The following is a 23,378-nucleotide window of genomic DNA, read 5'->3' as shown; positions in this document are numbered from 1 at the left end:
GCCTTGGCTAGGAGTACTGCCGTCCACTGTGGCCACTGTTTTCTGCTACTTCTTTGGTTGTCCTTGGCATTCTGCTGACTCATCCAAGGTTGTGAGCAGAGGGAATGCTTTATTTTAAAAGCTGCCAATTCACAACCAGATTTTCAGAGTTGGGATAATAATGGAGTGCACAGTTCTGAATCCAAAAACTCTTTCCTGTTTTATTAAAACTATGTAGTGTTTTGATAATATTTACTGACGATTACCAGACAGAGAAACATGGCCTCAGGATGTTGTGGTGCAAAGCATTTCTTTTTAGTATTATATTTTAAGTACATATATTACTGTAATATGAAGTGATTTCAGATTCACAGTAGCAGAAACCATGCTACGTGTTGAAACAGAAGTCCAGAGTTGCAAACTTTAAAACTACCATGGGTGCAGCTTATCTTGCTATTGAAAGACGTGCTTCTAGGCTGGAAGATATAGCTCAGTGGTAGAGCACTCAGTGGTTGAGTCGGTTTATGACCTTGGGTACAATCCTTAGCACCATCAAAGGGGGACAAAGGGCTTCGGAGACCCAGGCACTGTGGGGGTTTGAGGGGTCAATCTCCCTCCCAAGGGTGAATTGTGAAGCTGAAATATCGTGGTCTTCATATATTGTCTGTCTTTCAGATTTGCTTCCAGTTTGCCTAGTAGTGGGGTCTAACCAAGGGCTCTGACAAGCTCTCTATTAGTGACCTACTTCCCTAGGCCAATGTAATTTCTAAAAAAGCATATAATGGGGAGAAGGATGTTTTATTGTTATTTAGTGATTAAAACAATCACTCTTAATGTAAATGGTTTTTGGCAAATTTATCTGTGTACTTCTGAATTGCTGGCTACCCATTTGATTTCTCTATGGTGCTAATTTCATTGACAGCTCCTAGAGGGTATGCCCTGGAAGGTATTATTTCATAGAGTGGAGCTGAGCTGTGAGGTCTTCGTGGTGGATGGTACTTACTCCTGTGGGGTGGAAGGTGAGCAGATGGTTTGAATGCAGATGAGTGTGGGCGAGTTCATTGCAGGGGGCAAAAACACATGAGAAAGTGTGGAAAACACAACTTTTCATTTCTTGTTTCTTTACGTCATGAACCTTAGCTCTTACAGAGGACAAGTATTTTTTTTTTTAACCACACCTTGATTAGTTGATTGCAATTTAATTTTAACCTCATTTCATCCTTTGGTGTGAAAACTGAAACTTAGGAAGGATAAATGACTTGCCCAGAGTCCCACAGTTTTAGAAGTGGCAGACATCTCATTTCAGCCTAGGAAGCTGTCACCCTCTACAACCACACTGTTGGCTTCTTTCTGTTCCTTTCCTGCTGGGCCTCTTCTGTCTGTTACCTTCGTCTGGGGCTGAGCCTACAGGACAGTCTCTAATTAGTTTCCAGGTTATGATTCTTGTCCTTTCCAATTCCTTCTTCTCGATAAAAGAATAATCTCTTTCCCTCTGTCTCTCTCTCTGCCTCTTCTCTTTCCCCCTCTGTCTCTGACTCTCTATCTCTGTCTCTCTCTTTCTTTGTCTCTGTGTCTCTGTCTCTGTCTCTGTCTCTCTCTCTCTCTCTCTCTCTCTCTCTCTCTCAGTGGTATTATGAAGCAATACCAGGATTCTGTGCTGGTTTGTCAAGTGCTGTACCACTGACTTGCATCTGTAGCTCCAAATGATTAAGTTTAAAACAAACAAGCACTGATGGGTCTGGTTTCCTGTGGTGGGGATGCTTTAGCTGTATGTAGGATGAGCAAAACTTTCTCTGTGGCCCTCAGTGGCTCCCTTAGCTGCCCCTTTGCTGGGCCTGCAGTTGCCTCCTCCTCCTCCTCCTCCTCCTTCTCCTCCTCCTCCCTGTGCTTCTGGGAGCTTTCTCAGATGCTGATTGTTAGGCTCCACTTTAGGAAAACAACAGCAACAACACATGAAGCATCTGACAGCATGGGTATTTCATCACCGGGGTTGGGAAAACTGTGCCCCAGAAACGGGGTATTCTTGTAGGTACAAGTTGTTATTTAGATGTGGAAGCTGTTCTTGGCCTTTTTCCTTTGAACTCAAAGGAGGTCCTCCCTTTCAATTCTCAAGGGTCATGTTCAGATGATGAGATGCTGTGCTAGGATTTACTCTAATGCTGGAACATTTTCCCCGAATTGCTCATTAGTTTTGGTTTAACTTCTTGTGTATAATTGAGAAACTTCTCAGCAGAGTGATTGGGGGTGAAATAGGAAGAAGAGAGGGAGGAAAGGGAGGAGAAGGAGGAGAGAGAGAGGAGATGGGGAGAGGGTGAACTCTATGGGGGTCAAATCTGTGGAATTAATACCACCTTTCATTAATTTTAAGAACTTTCTAATTAACTCTTTCATTTTCCTTTTCTCTTTTTACCCACTGTTATTTTTCATTTGAGACAGGGTCTCATGTAGCCCAGGCTGGCCTGTAGCTTGCTATGTATCCAAGGATGACCTTGAAGTTGGGATTCTCCTACCTGTTCCTCCTGAGTGCTGGGAGGACAGGTGTGGGCCACCAGGGCCACTTGATGTGTTGCTGGGGGTCAGACTCAGGGCTTTGTGCACACTAGGCAAACTCTCTTTCCCAAGCTACACTCCATGACTCCTTCAGTTTTCTTAATTGAAAGACAGCAAATAAAAACAACTTGAAGTTTATAAAATGCAGGTGTTCAAACCTGGCAATGTAACTGAATAAAAACCCTATCTGTTTTAAAAAAAAGAAAAGACCAAATTTAGACCTGTTCAACATATACTGTCCTCATAGGCTTAACCATGAACTCTTCCTCATTTTTGCTTTCTTTATGTCTGTGTTGGCATGTCACTTTGAAATGTACTTTTGAAATACAAAATATTGCAAATAATAAAAGTTGGGGATATTAAAAATGCTAATAAAATAATCAATTTCCTATCAAACATTAAAAAAAAAACCCAGAGTAATGTTAAGGGCCTTTTAAATAACCTTGTTTATAGGATATATATTCCAGACTAAGAATTTTATACAACGTGCGCGTGCGCACACACACATGCACACACACACATGCACACACACACATGCACACACACACATGCACACACACACATGCACACACACACATACACATTTATATATATAATTATAAATTTATATATCTTTAAAATCATATACATACTAAGTGTGACTTGATTTGAAGTGATTTAATTGTACCTATGAATATTCATAAATTGAGACAGAGACTATTAATGTTACATTATTGAATTTCCTTATTCTGTTCATGTTATTATATTTCATTATTTTATTGCAGTGCTCATTCTGATATCTCTGATTTGCATTGAAGAGAGTATTATATTGAAAGATTTATTTTTTTGGATCTCTTAAGCCCTCCAATGTGGCAACTGAGGTGCTAAACACAGTCAAAAATAGAACTGGGCTTCATTTTGGAGATTTCCTCTTTCCTGTATAGGGAGTTAGTCATCTTTGCCTCAGCGCTGCCCTCTGCTGGTCACTGCGAGTTCTGCAAGGGGAATTCTCTGTTCATTTCTAATTTACAAAGTTGTTGGAAGACAATTAAAAATTTCTTCACCGTGAGATTCACTAGAAAATTATGTTTTTTACCTTTTTAAATAAAATACTTAAACTATTTTGTAAAATTGTAGAGAAGTGAAAATTTACAGTTTTCCAAGATAATAACATTTGCTGTTTACCAAGTACAGAAAACAAAAACAAAAACAAAAAAACCAAGGATATTGTTAAGGTTACAGCAGCAATGCTAGGAAAAACAGTTTGAATGAGTGTAAATTCTACTGTCGAAAAAGTAGTCTTTGCCTTTTTCTGAGGGGTCACTCTGCTAATGTCCCTTGGTATGTTAAACTACCATGCCCTCCTTTCAAACGAGACAAGTTTTTAATTAAGTTGAATTTTCTAAAGAATTGACCCAGAGTGCACTACTTTTCCCCTTTCAGGAACTATAGTGCTGTACAGCAGGTGACATCATGACACAAAACAAAGGTCTCTGATGCTCAAAGATAGAGTAGGCTACAAGGGGAACGTTGAGGCACATCCATTCAGCATAGTCAGCAATAGTACACATGGGCACAGGGCTAGTCTCCTACACCTCAGCCCACCCCATATCCTCAGCTGTCGCTAAGAAACTATCAACATGCCTGAGGGTAGTTTTCCAAAGTTAAGGTCAAGCAGAATGCGTAAGGGAGGCATGTCTTGTTTCTAGCCTTAGGGGTCAGGTTTTTAACTAGGGTTACACTGACATTTCATCATAATTTCAAACTGAAGGACAGCAAGAGTGTGAAGTGCCACCACAGGATTTCTGTTTGTTGTTTTCTTGAGTCTTGCTCTGCAACTCGGGCTAGCCTAAAACTCAGTCCCTTGGTCCCCTGCCTCAACCTCCCAAATGCTGTAGTGCAGACATTAGTCATCACACTAGCTCTAGTATTGTTGCTGTTTGAAAACTCCTTTGCTAATTCTGTTACCTCCCTGGAAAAAGTCAAGCTAACCCATCTTAGATGACTCTTTTAGTGACTGTAATAACCATTTCTGGGACTCCTACACAGTGGTGAGTTTTACGTATATCATCAGGGCCTTAGAGCAAGCACTCTTGCAGGTATGGCTGCTGAGTTGGTTTTCGAGGGGAGGAGACTGGTCATAATGACCAGCAGAGAAATGATTGGACCTCGGGCTGTTAAACTCTGCAATGCCTGTCTTGAAGTACTTTTTGAGAGTCTCTTAGGATAATGGTTGCAGGCTGCGCATACCAATGTATTAGAGTTTTAGAAGTCTGTCCAAAGGCCAAGGGACAAGTTCTAAGAGGAGCCTGTCTTTGTCTGTCACTTTACAAAGTAGAATAAGGTTGAAAAATAAAACAAGAAACAAACAAACGAAAACCGTGCTCTAATTATCTATTCACCCCATGGTAGGCTACAACTTGGTACCCTGTTTTCAATTGTTGATTTAGAAAAAACTTTGTTCAGAGTTTTGATTTTATTCTCTCACATTCTATTTGAGCTCTAAAAATGAGATGCTTGGATGGGGTGGGGTGTCTCATTTTTAATCTATGTTGATAACTGTAGTCATACAGTACCAGGTTTCTCCCAACCTTTGATATCATCCCTGATCTAAGCATCCTCCCTGGAGTCTGGTCTATAAGTAGCAGGTTTCTCACAGATCTTAATCTTAGTTTCAGCTTGTTTCCTGTACTATAAATAGTCACTGACAAGCTTTAATGTTAAGTTTTAATTTTAGTTTTTTTCCCTCTATCAAGAGGACCAGCAGTTAGGTAATGTATGCACTACTTCTGTTTCCTACATACTTCAGCTCACACCTTTGAGAAATGTCAGCTCTGGGGTGTGAAGGGCGGGAGTCTTAAAAAAATGTGGATGTGGTTTCCAATAGCGTTTTCTTTTGCTTAAGAAAATTGTCTCTTATAGGTATTGAGATATCCCTCATTTTTGCAAGAACCTTGAGGGGAGAAGGAAGACTGTGTCTGTTAACTGGAGCTTTTTGGGTTTAAGGCCAGACTGTGACACCACTAATTAAGTAGATTGAGTCAGTTACCATATTTCCTGAATAGGAGTTTAACATGACCAAATTGGGAAAAGAGAAACTAACTGGGTAGTGACCCCTCACCCCAATCCATCTTCATCCTTGGGGTACTAACAGGAGGCTTAGGTTTAAATAGAAGGCATTACATAGGCATAAATAACCACCCTAGTCAAGGTGTGGTCTAGCCCGTCATTGGCCCTCATTGGCTTATCCTCTCTCTCCTGTACGGTGGTCTAACAAGTTAGAATTCTTTGAAACCTCTTACTGAGAGGCATCCCCACCCCCGTAGCTCCTGAATTTCATGTTTTCCATCCTTTGAGCATGGAACCCTTGGGAAAAGACTAGTTCCTTGGTATTCATTGTTTCTGCAGCCTAGTTACTGGAGGAAGGTTCCATCTTCATGTGCACATTTCTTGGCTTTTATTTCTTCCTTTCTACAAATTGTGACCTCATTGTGAGCAAGATGGAGACAGATTGAGAAGTTATCTCTCCAGTTTGGGCTGAAACAGTTCATGAGTTCGTCTTTCCTGTTTCTGTGTGTGTGCTACACTCTTTTAGTACCGGCAAGAATTTAGAACCAGAGCCAGATCTTACTATCAAGGCTCTGATAGTATGACAGTGTCTACAATATGAGCTATGGTCCCCTTGTGTTGCTCAGGCTGGCTCAGGACTCTGGGTGCCAATGGGATCTGTTAAAGGATCTATTATTTTAACCAAAAAGCTTCTTGGCTTGAGAGTCATGCACTTTCTATTAATCATGACCAAGCTAACAAGTAAAAGACAAAGAGGATAGAGTGTGTATGCATTTCTACAGGCCTACCCACTTAAGAATGATACATAGTCCAGGTCTTGGGAGAGCTTCTATTCCAGTGGGTGGTGGCGAGACACATTTCCCACAGTGAAATACCAGAGCAGATGCTATGACGTGCTCTGTGGCATGACTGGGAAGGGGAAGAAGTATGAGTATTTGCATCTGCGCATGGGAGCCTGTAAGTGGATGGTGCTTTTCCCAGTCCCTGTGATAAAATATCAGACAAAGGCAACCCAAGGAAGAATTAGTTTGGTACCAGGGTTTGGGGGAAAGTCATGGTGGCAGGAGTATAAAGCTGCTGGTCACACTGTCCTCAGCTGGGAAGCAGGGAGTGGTGGATACTGGTGCTGAGGTTGTCTTTACCTTCCTCATTCAGCTAACCCCCCTCCCCCATGGAATGATGCTGTCCACATCCAGGGGTTGTCTCCTCACCTTCATTAATTTAATCTAGACACTCCTTTCCAGATTTTTCTCAGAGGTGTGTTTCCATAACATCCCTTCATGTTGATGCTGACTATTCACCATCACTGCAAGGTAGAGAGGCAAGTTGTTTGGGGGAGAAAAGGAAACTTTTGTGGTTAGAAAAAAGTTTATGTCTACATGTATTTGTCAGTGTCTCTCTCTCTGTGTGTAGGCCATGTATGGTGCCTGTAGAGACAAGGGCACTGGAACATCTGTAGCTGGAGTGGTTATGAGCCACTCAGCATGGGTTCTGGGAACCAAACCCATGTCTTCTTGATGAGCAGCAAGTACTTTTAAAAGCTGAGCCATCTCTCTAGCCCTGAGAGTGTTTATTATATAAGGGCATAGGGCTCTGGAAGATCTTGGTACATTCGGGAAACGATGAACCATCCCAGTGGCAGAAGCAGAGTGACTATAGAGGATGAGGGGACAGGGATGGGTAGATGGCCACAATAGAGAGGGTCTTCATATGCACACCAGCTATCACAGTTCCATCTTGGAATCTTTGGAGAACTCAAAGACTTCTGGGAGCAGATACAAGCTTTGCTTTTTATGGAAACTACTTCCCATCTGCTATAAAGAATGCTCCAGGATGGGGGTGACTGTGGAGAAATCTTTGCATTTAGTCTGAGAGCCCAAAGCTCCTGGGATGAATGGGAAGTGAATTTTAGTGTGCCATATCTAACATGCAAAGCATTGCTCTTGGTGATTTGCTGAGAGTATGAGGTATTGACCTATCAAAGGTCATGGTTTCTAGTTTGGAAGAGTGGATGGGCAATTGTTTATATGTAAGAATTCTTCATAATTCATATTCTTAGTATTTTTGAGTAACAGTTTGTAATTCATTAGTCCATTTAAAAAGCCTCAAAGATGGACCTAGAAAGACAGATGGCTCAGTGGTTGAGAGTGCTTGCTGCTCACTCTTGCAGACAACCTGAGTTTGGTTAGCAGGACAGACAGAAGTCACAGTCAGCTGTAACTCCAGTCCTAAGGGGTCTGACTCCTTCCTCTGAACTCTGCAGGCACTACACTTACCTGCACAGACATAAATGCAGACACACATATTTAAACATACAGATAAGAGTGAATAAAATCTTCTTAAAAGATCAACCACATAAAAACCCTCAAAGCTGACTGCCTGGCTACTGGCGTATCAACCCCAATTAGATGCCTTAACTTTAAACTAATGACTAAAATTGGGCTTCCAAAAAAGAAAAAAAAATATATATATATATGCGTGTAGCTGATAAGAGACGTGTGTAGAATGAAATATTGAGGCATGTCAAAACCTGTCTTCAAACACTTCTAAAGTTAGAAACATTTATTTTAGGATACTTTAAAAAAAAGGATGACCTGTTCAAAGCCGTGAGCACCTGCAAAGCAGTTTCTCCCGTGTTGCCCATGTTGCATTTCCAGAGGACGAGGGAGGGAGGTGATGCTGTGTCAGGAAGATTTTCCTGTAGTGACGGAGGAGGCAGTAATGCCGGTTAAGTTAGTCTCTGAAACAGACAGCAGCTTTGCTTCATGGGAGGGCTTTTAGTTAATTGGGACAAAGCTGCAAGGCTAGAGAGAGGGTGGTAGGTGATGCAAAGGACTTTGTGATGGGCAGGCTTCCTGTAAAGTAGGGATTGTCTCTCAGAATTCGTCTCCAGAAAAGATAAAACAATTTTTGAAGAGCAATTTTGAATTTATCCCTCTGCTAATTAGTGGGAATCCTAGAGGTGGTGAGATACGTTAGAGTAATATATGCATGAACTGCCTAAGTAACACACAGAAAAAACATGAGAAAAATAAGGTGCATGCACACAATACGATTTGTTTTTCCTTTTGCAGTGCTGGGGGTGGAGCCCAGGGCTTGTGCCTGCTAGGAAAGCATTCTGTTAATGAACCACCAATCCAGCCCTTTGAAATTCATTTAGTCTTGGGGCAGGAGAGATGGCTCAGTCCTTAAGAGTGCTTATTGTTTTACCATATGGCCCGAATTTGGTGCCTAGTCCCCACTTCAGATGGCTCCCAGATGCCTGTAACTTCAACTCCAGAGATCCAATACCTCCTTCTAGCTGCTGTAGGAACCTGAACACAAAGGTGTGCACATTCACACACACACACACACACACACACACACACTAATAGTAATAAAGGAAATATTAAAAACACATTCAGTTTTGATTCTATGTGTAGAAACCTGGAAAATGAGATTTCTGAAGCAATAGACATGTTTATAATCTACAGTACTCTGTCCCAGTTCATATGGCAGAAAAGAGTTGTTTACATTTGGTTTCATCCTGAGAACTAAAATTGTATATGGAGTCAGAAATCTGTTGGAAGGACTTCATGTTCTTAGTAACTGTTATTAGGTTAATGACTTCTTTGAAATGTCATTAAGAAACCAGCTTTTGCTTTGGTTATATGCTGTATCATGGTGATTTAATTTCACTTCTTTTCAAAATACTGTAGTAGAAAACTCTCAAACTTCAAATCAGGATTGTTTGAAGATAAGAAAATTAGTAAATGAGGATAATTACTACTAACTGTGTTTGCATTACTTATCGAACACGTGCAATATATCAAGGGACTGTGATGTGCAGAACTCATTTCTATTTTGCATAGGGCTCAGTCAGTAAGGTGCTTGCTGCATGAACATGAAGGCCTGAACTTGGATAACAAGCAGCTATGTAAAAAGCTAGGTGTGACAGTGTATGTGTGTGTCTGTAACCCTAGAGCTACAGCAGTTTCCCAGAGCCATCTAGCCCAATTAGTGAGCTTCAGACTCAGAAAGTCTATCTCAACAAAGAAGATGGAGAGTGATATAGGAAGGCATGTGGCATTGACCTCTGATCTCCACATGCATGTATATAATTGTGCACATGCATTGCACACACACAGATGCATACAAACATTATTGTCATTGTCATCATGATCATCATCATGATCATCATCATCTTCCTTCTCTGCTCAAGTCTGATCCACCTCCTTGAAGCTCTGTAGCTCTCAGTCTCAGCGATGTGGGTGCATTTCTTACCCAGAGTGCTCATCTTACATCCAGTGCCTGAATGAGCAACCCTTACTGTCTTCTAAATCTCTAATGTTACTATGGTATTTGTCACCACCCACAACCTCAGGTGACTGGTCACCATTTTGTCCATTCTGTTTGATACATATACTTCATATCTCTACGAGCTGTATTTCTATGTGCAGACTCTCCTTATTTCTGGAATATGTCGCGTTCCCTTTCAATGATGTCCTCCTAATCTGGTTTTGCTGATCCTGAACTTGAGCTAGAAAATGTTGTCTCTTTTTTGGCTTTTTTTTTTTTTTTGGTAGGAATTATGGAGATTGGTTCTTTAAGCTTTTGGTAGATTTCAGCAGTGAAATCATGAGGTCCTGGGCTTTCTCTGATGGAAAACTTATTTATTCTCAGTGTCCATTATTGGTTAGTTAAGGTTATCTACCCCTTCCTGGTTCAGTCTTGGCAGGTATTTGCATTTCTTCTAGGCCAGAAAATTTCTTGGCCTGTTGTTGTCCATAACATCCAATGATTCTTTGTATTGTCCATACTGTTGGCTATGTTTCCTGTTCCATTTCTCAGTTTGCTTGTTCTCTCTGTCTCTGTCTCTCTTTCTCTTAGTTTGACTTTTGTTTTGTCAACTTTGTTTTTGAAGAACCATTTTCATCTACCTGATCCACACACACAAGCACAAGTGTATATTAATTTTTGTATTTATTTTTGTGTTATGCTTATGTATATACATGGGCATGCATGTTGTGCCATGGCGCATGTGTGGAGATCAGAGGACAACTTGCTACTGGTCACTCTTTTTTTCCAATTTGGGGATCAACTAAGGTCCTCATGTGTGACAGTAGGGGCTTTTACCCACTGAGCCAGCTTACCAGTCTTATTTATATCACCCACTCATGATTATCCAACTTTCCCAAGGCTATCTATTGAAAACATTACCCTCTAGGTTCATGTTTAATTATTTTGTATACAGACACAGACACAGACACACAGACACACACATACACATATATATATTTGTCATTCACATATTCACATATATAATACTCATATATATCCTTGGCCTTTAGTACTCTTTTCTTGTTAATTCTAGATTGAGTTTGCTTTGCTTTAATTGTTATAGTTTAATGAGATGCATTGATAGGTTGTTTATTTGAGGTCTTTCTGCATTTTAGATGTAGGCATTCATTGCTATAAACAGCTCTCATTTACAGCTATTACTCTATTCCATAGGTTTTGCTTTATTGTGTTTTCATTTTTAAAAGTATTTAAAAAATATTCTTATTAAGTGTGTGTGTGTGTGTGTGTGTGTGTGTGTGTGTGTGTGTGTGTGTGTCTTGGTCACTATATGTCTTGGCATGAGTGTGGTGGTCAGAGGGCAACTTCTTGGAGTCTGCTTTCTCTTTCCACCATGTAACTCTGGCTGGTTTGGAACTAGCTATACAGACTAGGCTGGCCTTGAACTTTATAGTAAAGACCTTCTTGCTCTTGCCTCCCCAGTTCTGGAGTTAATGGTGTGCAGTGCCATGACTGGCACAGGCATCTTTTGACACTGGACAACTTTATGGATTCTTAACCTATTACATAGATTTTAGAAATGCATCATCTACCTGAGTAAACTCGTTCTTTTTTTCATAATCTCACTCTGGAGATTATGATATATAATTCCCCTGTATTTATGTTCATTTCTACTGTGCTGTCTTTTTCTTTGCTTTAGTCAATGTGGATCAGAACATGGTGGGGAAGTGATTGCATCCCAGCAAAGAAAAAGGCACAAAGGCATCTAGTGTATGCACATACAGATCATGTGCATCCTAAAGGGACTGGCATGATTCTGAAGTCCTGAGGATCAGTTCTGAGGTATTTATAGGCTTCCAAGGGAGCCACCCAGTTTGTCCCCTGGGATGAGTGAGGTACACACAGGAACTTTCTCTTTATTTTGACCACAGCTGGCAGAGCATTCCTTGCCATAAGATTCCTGTATAATCTTACTCTTGCCTGGCTTGTTGACTTTTTCATGTCCTTTCAATTCCAGTGTCCAATCTGAGACCCAAGATAAGCAGCTGTTAGTGTCCCTGTGGCGTCCAAGTACAGACTATCCTCTGACTTTCCCACCAGAAGTTAAACCATTTTTAATGGAACATCTTCTCAGTGTGATGATGCATGCTGGTAGTTCCAAATGATGGAGAAACTGAGAGAAATGATCATTTGCACCCAGGAGTTCAATGCCAGCCTGGTAGATAGTGAGAGAGGCCCTGCCTGAGAAACCAAAACCAAAGTAAGCCAAACTCAAACCAGCAAAGATAAAGAGGCATCATATTCAGATGGGTTAATGATGTGTTTTTAAAAAGTTGTGTAACTCTACATCGGGAGTGTCTTATGACAGGTCCATGTAATATCTCTTCTTCCAAAGAGAGAGATTTAGGTTTTACTATAATAATAATAATAAATTGGGACAGTTTGAGAGAACTGGTGTCTTAATGGCTCTATATTGAACAATGTAAGATGCTACTTGAATGTTTTAGATGTGTCTGCATATCTGTGCGGGTTTTTTTACATTTTGTATTGTATTAGCCATTTAGTTTTTATGATTGAATTGATAACATTTCCATTTAAATACCTTTTTAAATATAGCAAGATCAGCTTTACACCTGGGCTGCAGTTAGTCAACCCACGCATTCCATGGATTACAACGAAGGTCGGTTTCCCAGGAGAGAACCTTCCATGTGGCCACCATCCAGGCTTCCTGATGAAGAGCATAGTCCCAAGGCCATTGACACAGGTAGGACATGAGACAGCCCTCTTCTGAAAGATTGTGTGATGTAATGTGAAGTTGCAACACTTGCTGGGTAGTGTCTTTAGTCTCTTGAAGGTATTATTATTATTATTATTATTATTATTATTATTATTATTATTTTAACATATCTCATGCAGGAAACCCATTAAAATCAATAGGAAGCTTGAGACACTGAAAATTCTCATGGCTGTCTCCAAAGCTGCCAGGCTAGCATGTTGAGGAGTAGCAGATATGCTGGTATTCTCCAGTAATTTCTGCATTACTGGAAATTGAGAACCATTGTCTACAGACATCCACCCATTACCAGGCTGAAACTCTACATCCTATTTGGACTAAGAGACTCTCAGGGGACACTTTCTCCTTTATCTCTGAATTCCCTTGCTTAAAGTTTTCTTTGTACATCTAAACGTCCTTTTCTTTACCTATAGAGATAACTTGGAAAGGAAAATAGAGATGTAAATTTGCTTTAATCTCACTTTAAAATAATTATAGAGCATTCCAGTGTAATCTATTTTTTTCCTGAAAAAAATATTTTCTTTCTTTTCCTTTTGTTGTCTTAAATTATTTTTGTGTGTTGGCCTGGGAAGATAATATGAGACTGGCCTCAGTGTTATTTGGAGAAACTCACTAGAATGATGATTTCTTAATAGAATGCAGGTTCTTTTGGTGGATAAGCAAGTACCATCTTCTGATATTGAAACAAAGACTAAGTAGTACAGCATTGTTTTTACCCACAGATCCCCACCCCAGCACCAGATTTCTGTGATAATGTGGGTTTCAGGGCTTAGAACTTGACCAGTACACTGTCTCCGTGAAAGAGAGATGGCCGAAGAAGCTTGGTATGAAAGGGTAAAATATAAGACTATGAATCTTGGGCTCTGCACTGCATCAGCTTTGTGAGGTTAGGCAAATTTCCAAACTGCTGCACGCATTTTCTCATCTCTGAAATGTTAATGAGAATAGCATCCCCCGGGTAGCATGAATTAGAGGAGTGCATGGGTTCATGGGAAGCATCAGTGTGTTTGGCCTTATTGTTATAATTATCATTAAAGTGATTTCATGTTATTATCTTCTTCATGACTTCCCGTTAAAATCAACCATGACTCTGTTAATGGTTTGCGAGGCTTCTGTCCACATTTTTGCACAGAGTTCCTACCCTCTTGTTTTTAATCTCAGTTTCTTGGCAAATGTATTTCATCATGTATTCTTTCAAGGAATGCACCAAATGGGAGTCTACATAGTACTCCACATTTCCCTTTTTTAAATGCCTTGTGTTTTTTGAGAAACTGCTTAATAGTCACTAGTTGGCATATAATCCAAAAGAATAAAAAATAAACGCAAGTGGCTGAATATAGAAATATAGATCATAGAAAAATTCTTTCATGTAAATAAGATTCTGTTTACTACAATACTCATAGACAGTGGTCGATCAAGGGTCCAGGTAGATTTCCACACATCAAAATCTTCAGAGAAGAGAGACTTTTGAAACACTAGTGCCTGAAAATCCAACATGCGAATATAGATATTGTTGGTTTTCAAAAAGGAAGGACTCAAAAGTAAAGATTTTGATCCCATTATATGTAAGGTTGTCTTTAGGCTAATATGCTATTGGCTGAAATTTACTGGTACAGATATGATAGTTTTAAACAATTTCATTGAGAGCCCTTGGAACAATGGTTTCTCTCCTTTCCTGAATTTGCATCATTGGTTGGTATAATATTTTAATGCTCCTATATTTTTCAGCATTCCTAGCCAACTGGATAACATTATTCTGTAATACTTGGGGATACTTTAAAAGAATTATAAACCTTTTGGTTACTGGAGGAGCACTTGGCTGAGAATGAATTAAAAGTGGTCACCTGAATTTTAGTTTGATGAAAACGGCGATGGAATCAGAAGAGGGAGATGATGACTTGGCTTTTTTCTTTATAGATTAACGTATCTTGCAAAGTGCCTGAGCAAGTAATTTTTAATACAATAACCTTTCTCTTTTTAAAATGTGCATTCATGAAGAAGATGATCGAGGTAAGTAGAAAGTCATTTAAACCACCAGCCTGTTTCTCTCTAATTGATCTGTTCTTTACCCCAGTGAACACAGAGCACTCCTTGGTCTAAAGCATACTAATGTTGCTTTTCCACTCACCCTCTGTTGCATTCATTTGGAAAAGCACAAGGAACATTCTCATTTCCAAGGAATCATACCACCTCCTCTCTTGTCAGTCAAGTGTAAGAATTAGATGCCACTATCACAGAAAACCCTTATAGACAAATGTTTTATATCACTGTGAGTTTTAATAATATGATTATCATTAGTGGCAAACTATTTACATACACCCAACTGACAGTTACATACTATTGTGTGGTGACATCATGCTTTAAACTTCTAAGTGCAACATGTGGCCACTTCGAAGCTTGTTTACTTTTTGAAGAAGACAATCATTCAGGTCCAACTATTTTTTTAAATTTTTTTTTCAAAACATTTTTGATGTTTTTTTTTTTCCTTCTGTCTCTTAAGAAGTGACTGTTAGTTCACATGTCCCGCTAATTCAGATATGTGCTTCTGCCTCTTCTGATTTCCTCATGTTTTAATTTTCCCATAGTCACTTTTAGGAACAAGATTCTTCCAGCCTTCATACATTTGCTGAAACACTAGCACTTATATATATGAATTTTTAGTGCTGAGGCCAAGCTGAAGCCTGATACTTCCCCTCACCAGTGAAAGGCCAGACTCCTACTATTCTTTTTCTTTCTTTCTTCTTCTTGGGCTTTTGGTATTGACTCTGAGGATAGGACCATGGTGTATAAAGTGATAATGTGAAGTGTGCAGAAGACAGCATGACTGGAAAATTCTGGAAAAAGAACTGAGGGCATGGTATGATCAACTACTCTCAGTAGATAGAAGCATTGTAAGAAGGAAAACCTTCCCACATCTTGTCTTTCCTTTCTCATGTCCCACTTCATTTTCCTTTTGTGTTACTTTTATTTTTCCTTCATAGCTTATTTGAATATTTTTCTTTTTGATAATTTTCCATTCTGTTGTCATTGGTGCTGTGGTGGTTAACTTTCATCATTTTAAAATGTATTTAAAGATCCTGTTTGGTTTGTTGGTGTAGCTTTTAAAGAAGTTTGCTTTTTCATAGCTCAATGGCACTGGGGAAGTAAGCCCTGAAGGGGAGGCTGTTGACAAGTTTGATAAATAAAGTGGGAAGAGCTAGCTATACCAATACAGAAACCCAAGAAGCATAAAAAATAATCAAGGCAACATATTTCCAGAAGATTATAACTCCTCAGTTACTGAGTCTAAAGATACGAAATGGTTGAAATTCCAAACACATAATTCAAAGGTCTCCTTATTAAAAAAAAATCAGCAAACTTAAAAGGGATAAAACCAAACAAACTTAAAAGGGTTGAAAATAAGCATATGAATCCAGTGAGAAATTAACCTAGGGCCTGGATAAGGATGCTTGTAATGTAGAAGAGAAGGTTAAGAATATGACTTAGACATTCAGTAAGGACATTGAAGTAAAAACAATAACAACAACAAAGAAAACAAACAAAAAACAAATATAGGAAGTGAAAATTTCAATAAACAAAGATCATCGTGGAATGAATGTATCACAAAGACTAGGTTTGTCAGAAGAAAGAATCTAAGAGTCAAGGCAAGGTCAATGAAATGCAACATTCCATCATCCACAAAGAATAAAGAGGAATAGGGATCATAGTGACTTTCAGAAACTCTAGGAAATGTTGAAGACACAAAACTTAAAAAGTCATGAAGCAGCAGGAGATGAGATTAAAACCAGCAGACATGAAAAATACACTCAGTGACATTGTAGGCGAAACTCCCCAAATGTAGGGAAAAGAAATGGACATCCAAGCACAAGAAAGAATTCAGAACCCCAAATAGACATGACTGAAAAAGAACCTCACTACAACATATTCCTAGGTAAGAACCGTGATCAGAGGACAAAGAGATTACCATTAGAAGCTGTGTGACCAAATGTCCAAATCATGAAGACATATTCACTAGAGCAACGAAAAGTCAGGACAGAATTCAGCGCTATAGTTCAAGCCCTGGAAGTAAATAATTGTCAACCAATTTTGTTATAACCCACAAGTTATGTTTTAAAAATCAATGGAAAAATAGAAACCTTGTCAGATATGTAAAAGTTAATATAATTTGTGACCACGGATCCAGCACTGCAGAAGGTGCATAAAGGAATCCTTCATGGAGAGGATGGAGACGGTCTCAATTGTAAGAGCACAGAAAGTCATAAATTGTAAAAGACAAGCAGATGATCAAGAGAGAAATAGGAAAGAATCATAGTTATCCAACTTAGTTAGACATCAAACCTCTAATGTGAGGAACTAAGAGAGAAAAGAACAAACAAATTAAAATAAAACAGTAAAACCACCAGCACAATGAGGAGAGTCAGCACACCTGCTCAATAATAAGTGAAAACGGTCTTCATTCTCCAGTTAAAAGACACAGAAAGCTGATTGGACAAAAGCCGACCTCCCACTATTTTTGTTGTTGTTGACAGAAATAAACTTCACTTGCCAAAACACAAGAAACTGGAAGTTAACAGGCTGGGGATTCATCTCCAAAACATGTGTAAGCTGAAAAGAAACATGAGTAGCTGTGCTCATGGCAGAGGAAGCAGACTTGAAGCCATAATAAGTCACAGGAGAAGAAAGGTAACCACACATTAGAAAAGGGAACAACTATAAATTGCTAGTTTTGGCACACTGGATTTGATAAAAGAATCACCAAAGGGTCAAATAGGCCAGATGCAATAATAGTGTTTTACTTGAACACCCCAGTGCCATCAATAGAGTGACTTAGACAAACTACCAGCAAAGAGATAAATTACAACATCATAAACCAGATGGACTGAATAGGCATCTAAAGAATTTGTCTGGCAGCTGAAGAGTACAAATTATTCTCAGAATCTCATGAAATTTTATACTAGAGTCTATCATACTTTAGTATACAAATAAATCTTAACAAATAAAAAATAATTGAAATAATTTATTGCATGCTATCAGACTATTATATAAAACTGGAAGTCAGCTGTAAGAGAAATTTTGAACACTGGTCACGAAAATGGAGAAATATACTCCTGAATGATCAGTGGATCTTTGAAGAAGTCAAGAAATTTTAAAAAGTCCTAGAATTAAAAAAGAAAGAAAATAATAACAAGAATAAAATAAAAAGAACCCAGCTTACCATGGGAAAAAGCAAGGCAAAGGGAACATTTAAACATCATGGATAATACAAATAAATAAGTTAATGACAAACCTTGAGGTCTTAGAAAATAAAGAACAAATTAAATCCTAAATGAACAGTTAGAAATAATGTTCAGACTAAAAGTCACTGAAATAAAGATTAAAACAACAATACAAAGAATCAATGAAACAAGTTGATTGTTTAAAAAAAAAGAATTCAAACTTTTAGCTAAATGAACCCAATAAAAGAGAGAAAGATACAAATCAATAAAGTTAAATATAGAAAAGGGGGCAGTACTAAAGATACCAATAACATTCAGAAGATCCTAGAGCATATTTGAAAAAGCATACTTAAGAAACTAAGAAAAAACTACAATAAATGAATAACACCCTATACACATATAGTCTATTAAGATTAAGTCACAATAATGTAAAAAATTTAAACAGAACTATAATGAACAGTGAGATAAAGTTATAATAACTGGGCTCTTAACCAATAAATAAGGGAAAGAAAATTTTCCTGGATAGAATAAGTTCACTGATGAATTCTTTTAGACTATTAAAAAAATAACAAGAGCTTCTTAAGTTATCTATAATAATAAAAAATGGATGCTACTAAACTCATTGTATAAGACCACTATTATAATCCAAGCTAGGTAAGGATGCATAAAACCAGAAAATACTAGACCAATATGTCTAATATATACAGCAATAAAGTTCCTCAAAATGTGGCTCATTGAATTCAATAGCACATTAAAAACATACACAAATTAAGTTGGTTTCATTCCCAGAAAACAAGGATGGTTCGACATATGCAAATCAAATTATATACCATGTAAAGAGACTCAAGGATAGAAATTACATGAGCACCTGAATAGATGCAAAAATCAACTTCCTTTCATGATAACAATACCAAAGTAAGTAGAAACAGAAGGTCATACCCTGGCATTAGACTATATTTGACTGAACTGTAGCCAATATTTGACCGACCTGTAGCCAATATTTTAAGAAATGTTGAAAATCTAAGAGCATTTCCAAGAATTAAATATGCTGTCTCCACTTTTATCAGATATATGAAATATTATCCAGATTAATAAAGACAAGGAAATAAAAGAGATACAAAGGATACAAACCGGAATGGGAGAAGTAAAATTATCCCTATTAGCAGAAGATGTAATTGTTTACATAAAATACCCCAAAGAGTCCAACAGAGAATTCATGGATTGATCAATATTTTCATCAAAATAGGAAGATACAAAATCAACATAGAAAATTCAATTTTAACAGACTAATGGAAGAAATATTCAAGAAAACAATCCCATTTGAAATAGCTTCAAAGAAAAGTCAAGAAGGTAAAAAATTTCTGTATTATAAACTTTAGAATATTAGGTTAAAAAAACATGAAGACACTACAAGATGGAAAGGCTGCCTATGCTCATGTTTTGGCAGAACTAATATTGTGAGGATAATCATATAACCAAAATAAGTCTACAGATTGTATGCAAAGCCCAGTAACATTCTTCATAGGAAAAAGTGTCCTGAAATCCACATGGAAATACAAAAACTGCAGAACACCGAAAGTCATCCTAAGCCAAAAGCACAATTCTTAAGAATACTCGATTTCAAGGATTGTAACCATAGTTACAAAGCCATGATGTTACATTACTTGCACACGAGTATTGTAAAGTAGAAATAAAGGCAACAGGACAGTAAAATAGAGTGGAAACCCTAGAAATTAAACCAGTTAGCCAAAGCAACACAAAGTTTTGACAGAAGTGTTAAAAAACGACGAAGAGAAAACATAGCTTTGTCAATAACAGTGCTTGTAAAAATTAGATATTTATGTGTAGACTAATGAAACAAGATCCCAGTCTTAACCCTGCATAAACATCCATTCTAAATAGACCAAGGACATTAGCATGAGACCTGGAATTATGAAACCATTGTACACTTCATATAGGCTCAGGAAAGTAAAGGTTTTGGAGAAAACTTTCCAATACCTCAGAGCATATTAGAATGAAGGATTGCTTGACATTACAATTTGTACAGCCAAGAAAAGTTTCAGCACAATGAGATGACAGTCTTATAATTAAAAAAAAAACCAAAACAAAAACAACAAAAAAAACCTTTACTTTTTCTACACCTGATAAGGAGTAATATCTATAGTAGAACCAAAAAACTAAACAAAAATGAAAAACATCATTCAGTCAATAAATGGACAAATGAACTGAAAAGAATTTAAAATAGAAAATATAGCCAGGCAGTGGTGGCGCATGCCTTTAAACCCAGCACTTGGGAAGCAGAGCCAGGTGGATCTCTGAGTTTGAGGCCCACCTAGGCTACAGAGTGAGTTCCAGGAAAGGCGCAAAGCTACACAGAAACCCTGTCTCAGAAACAAACAACCCCCCAAAAACCCCAAAACAAAAAACAAATAAACAAACAAACAAAACCCTGCTAAAATCTAAAATAGAAAATATAAATGGTGATTAGATATATGAAAAAAGCTTCAGCTATAGTGTATATATAGTTTGTGGCTGAAAGTTTTCCTGTGTCCTGCCTGGCCCACAGTCAGGACAAATCTCTCTCACACTCTGGTCCCACTTGGACCAAAATAAACACACACAGGCTAATTTTTAAACTTTGGCCTCGGCAGGCTTCTTGTTATCTAGTTCTCATATCTTTTTTTTTTTTTGGTTTTTTCAAGACAGGGTTTCTCCATGTAGCTTTGCACCTTTCCTGGAACTCACTCTGTAGACCAGGCTGGCCTTGAACTCACAGAGATCTGCCTGCCTCTGCCTCCTGAGTGCTGGGATTAAAGGCGTGCACCACCCCCGCCTGGCCAAGTTCTTATATCTTAAATTAACCTATTTCTATAAATCTATACTTTGCTACATGGCTTGTGGCTTACCAGTACTTTTACATCTTGCTTGTTATGGTGGTGGCTGGCAGTGTCTCCTCTGCTCTGTCTGTCTCCTTCCTCTCTCTAGTTAGAATGTCCCGCCTAACCTTATTCTGCCTCACCACTGGCCAAACAGCTTTATTTATCAACCAATCGGAGCAACATATATTCACAGCATAGAGAACAACATCACCCATCAGCGGTATACAGGAAAACTATGTTAATATTCAGTTTCATTTCATTCAGAACCTCTAACTATGACAACAAGAATTAATAAAAAGTTGTCAGGCTGTGTGGGGGATCATAGTACACTGTTGTGGTAATAAATTAAAGTAATTATGTCCTTCATAGTGAAAGGAAGGAAGTAGAGATCATGTTAAGCATAACAAGACTCAATATTACGTGTTTCCACTCGTGTGTAAAATCTACATTTAATGTGTATAATAAATATACATGCAGTAGGGGACATGCAAGTAGGTGGGAAGGTTTTTTAAATGTGAATCTGTTGATCGGGGGCAATACTGGTTAATGCAGAGGGGAAAGCAAATAAAACATTTTTTTATGCAGAATGTGTATGTGTGTGCGTGCATGTGCATGCACACTTGTGCACATACATGTTTAGTGAGTGCAGAAGGGGAACTATGGTGAGGGGATCTCAGTAGGAATTGTCCAGTAGGGCAGGAGAGTAAAGCAGTGATGTGCGTGTGTGTGTGTGTGTGTGTGTGTGTGTGTGTGTGTGTGTGTGTATGCATGTGAGTGTGTGTATGTCTGTATGTGTGTCTGTATGTGTGAATGTGTGCCTGTGTGTGAATGGTTGTCAGTGTGTGTGTGTGTGTGAGGATGTGTGTATATGTGTGTCTGTGTGTATGAACATGAGTGTGTCTGTGTGTGTGAGTGTGTCTGTGTATGAGTATGAGTTTGTGAATGTCTATGTATGTGTATATGTGAATGTCTGTGTATGTGTGTGTACGTGAGTGTGTGTGTGTGTGTGTGTGTGTGTGTGCGCGCGCGTGTTTTTGAATGACTGCGTTCATGTACCGAGTAAGAAATCTAATAGAAACTTCCTGGGGAAATCTTCCAACAGTGTTTGTTTTCTGGATGAATGAATCGTATTTGTTCAAGAAAACATTTTAACAGCTTATGAATATCTAAGATGCACAGAAGGATCACAAAGGGAGATGGATCAAATGAAAGGAATTTAGTATGAAGTAATAAAGTGAATCTGGATTCGGTTAGCTTGCTGCAGTGTATCTCAGAAGAATCTGCAATTTTTTTTAGGGGGGACTACAGAGAAATAGAAGTTTTATTATAAGCAATATTATAAACATTAAAAAAAATCCAGGTCCAAAGCCATTTACTGCTACAGATGGCCCTGACCCACACAAGTCCTTCTATGCCATACTTTCTTCTGTTCCACATTACACTACCATGCTTATTGCTAGACAAGAACTGCTAAACAGCACCTAATAGCTGACACAACCTAGTAAGCATCACATATATGGCACACACTGGAATCCCATAAATTTCTAAGCTCACTGCATCTGCAATATTTTAAGGTAGTTGGAAATTTATTCCTTAATTTCAAAGTGGAAAGGGGAGCATGAACACTTGTGCGTCATCTTCAGTTGTAATGAGATTGAAAGCAACAGTTGCTTAGGGAAGTACATACTTTCTAGCCTTCGATATCCAGATACGATGTTTCTTATGGTCCCCATGAAGAAGGATTTCGAAGGTCTGGAGAGACAGCTAAGTGGTCAAGAATACTAGCTGCTCTTTCTGAGTTTAGTATCCGACGGCTGACAACAACCTGTAAACACAAGGTCCAGGGGTCCTAACACCCTTCTCTGCCCCCCCATGGACACCCCCACATATGGAGCATTCACACAACCAGATATATGTGTGCACGCATAAATAAAAACAAAAACAAATCTCGAGAGATGTTGTATGGTGTACCACAATGTGGTGTCACTGACTCATTTCTGTTGTATCCAAATGTTTTGACACTGTTTAGCCAATAAGCTAATGAAGGAGTACCAAAGATGAGGTGTGCTCTGTCTCCCTGGGCTTGTCACACAATCCAAGGATAGAAGGATGGATTGTGCTTCTGAGTATTGGTATGTCATGTATTTTCCCTTTAGCCAGCTGGTCCTGAGTGTGAATGTCCTCTATTGGCAGTGATGGGACGATTCTACTATCAAAGAATCAAACAAGAGCATATGGATGAGCTTACTAGAACATGTTATGCCCTCCTTCCAGTTTTACCTGTCAGAGACATACTGTATTAGAATTAAAAGCATCTACCATGTATGAGTCTCCAATCATAATGCATGCAATTTAAATTCTATTCAATAATCTAGCTGTCTCTTAAATGAACTAGATTTTAACCAAGTTGATGTATTTCAGTAAGGAAGATGTAATCCAGGGAATTTTAACTTTGTGCATCTTACTTACAGTATAAACTTCTTAAGAATATCTACTTGATGTATTTTATATTTTTGGGCTGGTGATTTAATTTTCTTTCCATTTTTAGTAGAGAGACATATGCTGCTGATCTTATTACCTCCTCTTTTCAATAGTCAGGTATAGTGGTTTCCACCTGTGCTCCCACACTTGGGA

The 23,378-nt window shown here is 38.5% G+C and overlaps 1 protein-coding gene across 1 annotated transcript in view; it reads left to right on the top strand.

The window, feature by feature from the left end:
- Fmn2 (formin 2) overlaps window positions 1–23,378 on the top strand; it is a 351,969-nt gene that overhangs the window by 52,104 nt on the left and 276,487 nt on the right. Inside the window, exon 3 of the mRNA XM_036202265.1 lies at window positions 12,472–12,619. Coding sequence (XP_036058158.1) covers window positions 12,472–12,619 — 148 coding nt within the window. The remainder of the gene's footprint in view (window positions 1–12,471; window positions 12,620–23,378) is intronic.

This window comes from Onychomys torridus, chromosome 11 (genome assembly GCF_903995425.1).
Source record: "Onychomys torridus chromosome 11, mOncTor1.1, whole genome shotgun sequence".
Lineage (NCBI taxonomy): Eukaryota > Metazoa > Chordata > Mammalia > Rodentia > Cricetidae > Onychomys > Onychomys torridus.
This window is presented reverse-complemented; position numbering and strand designations above follow the sequence as displayed.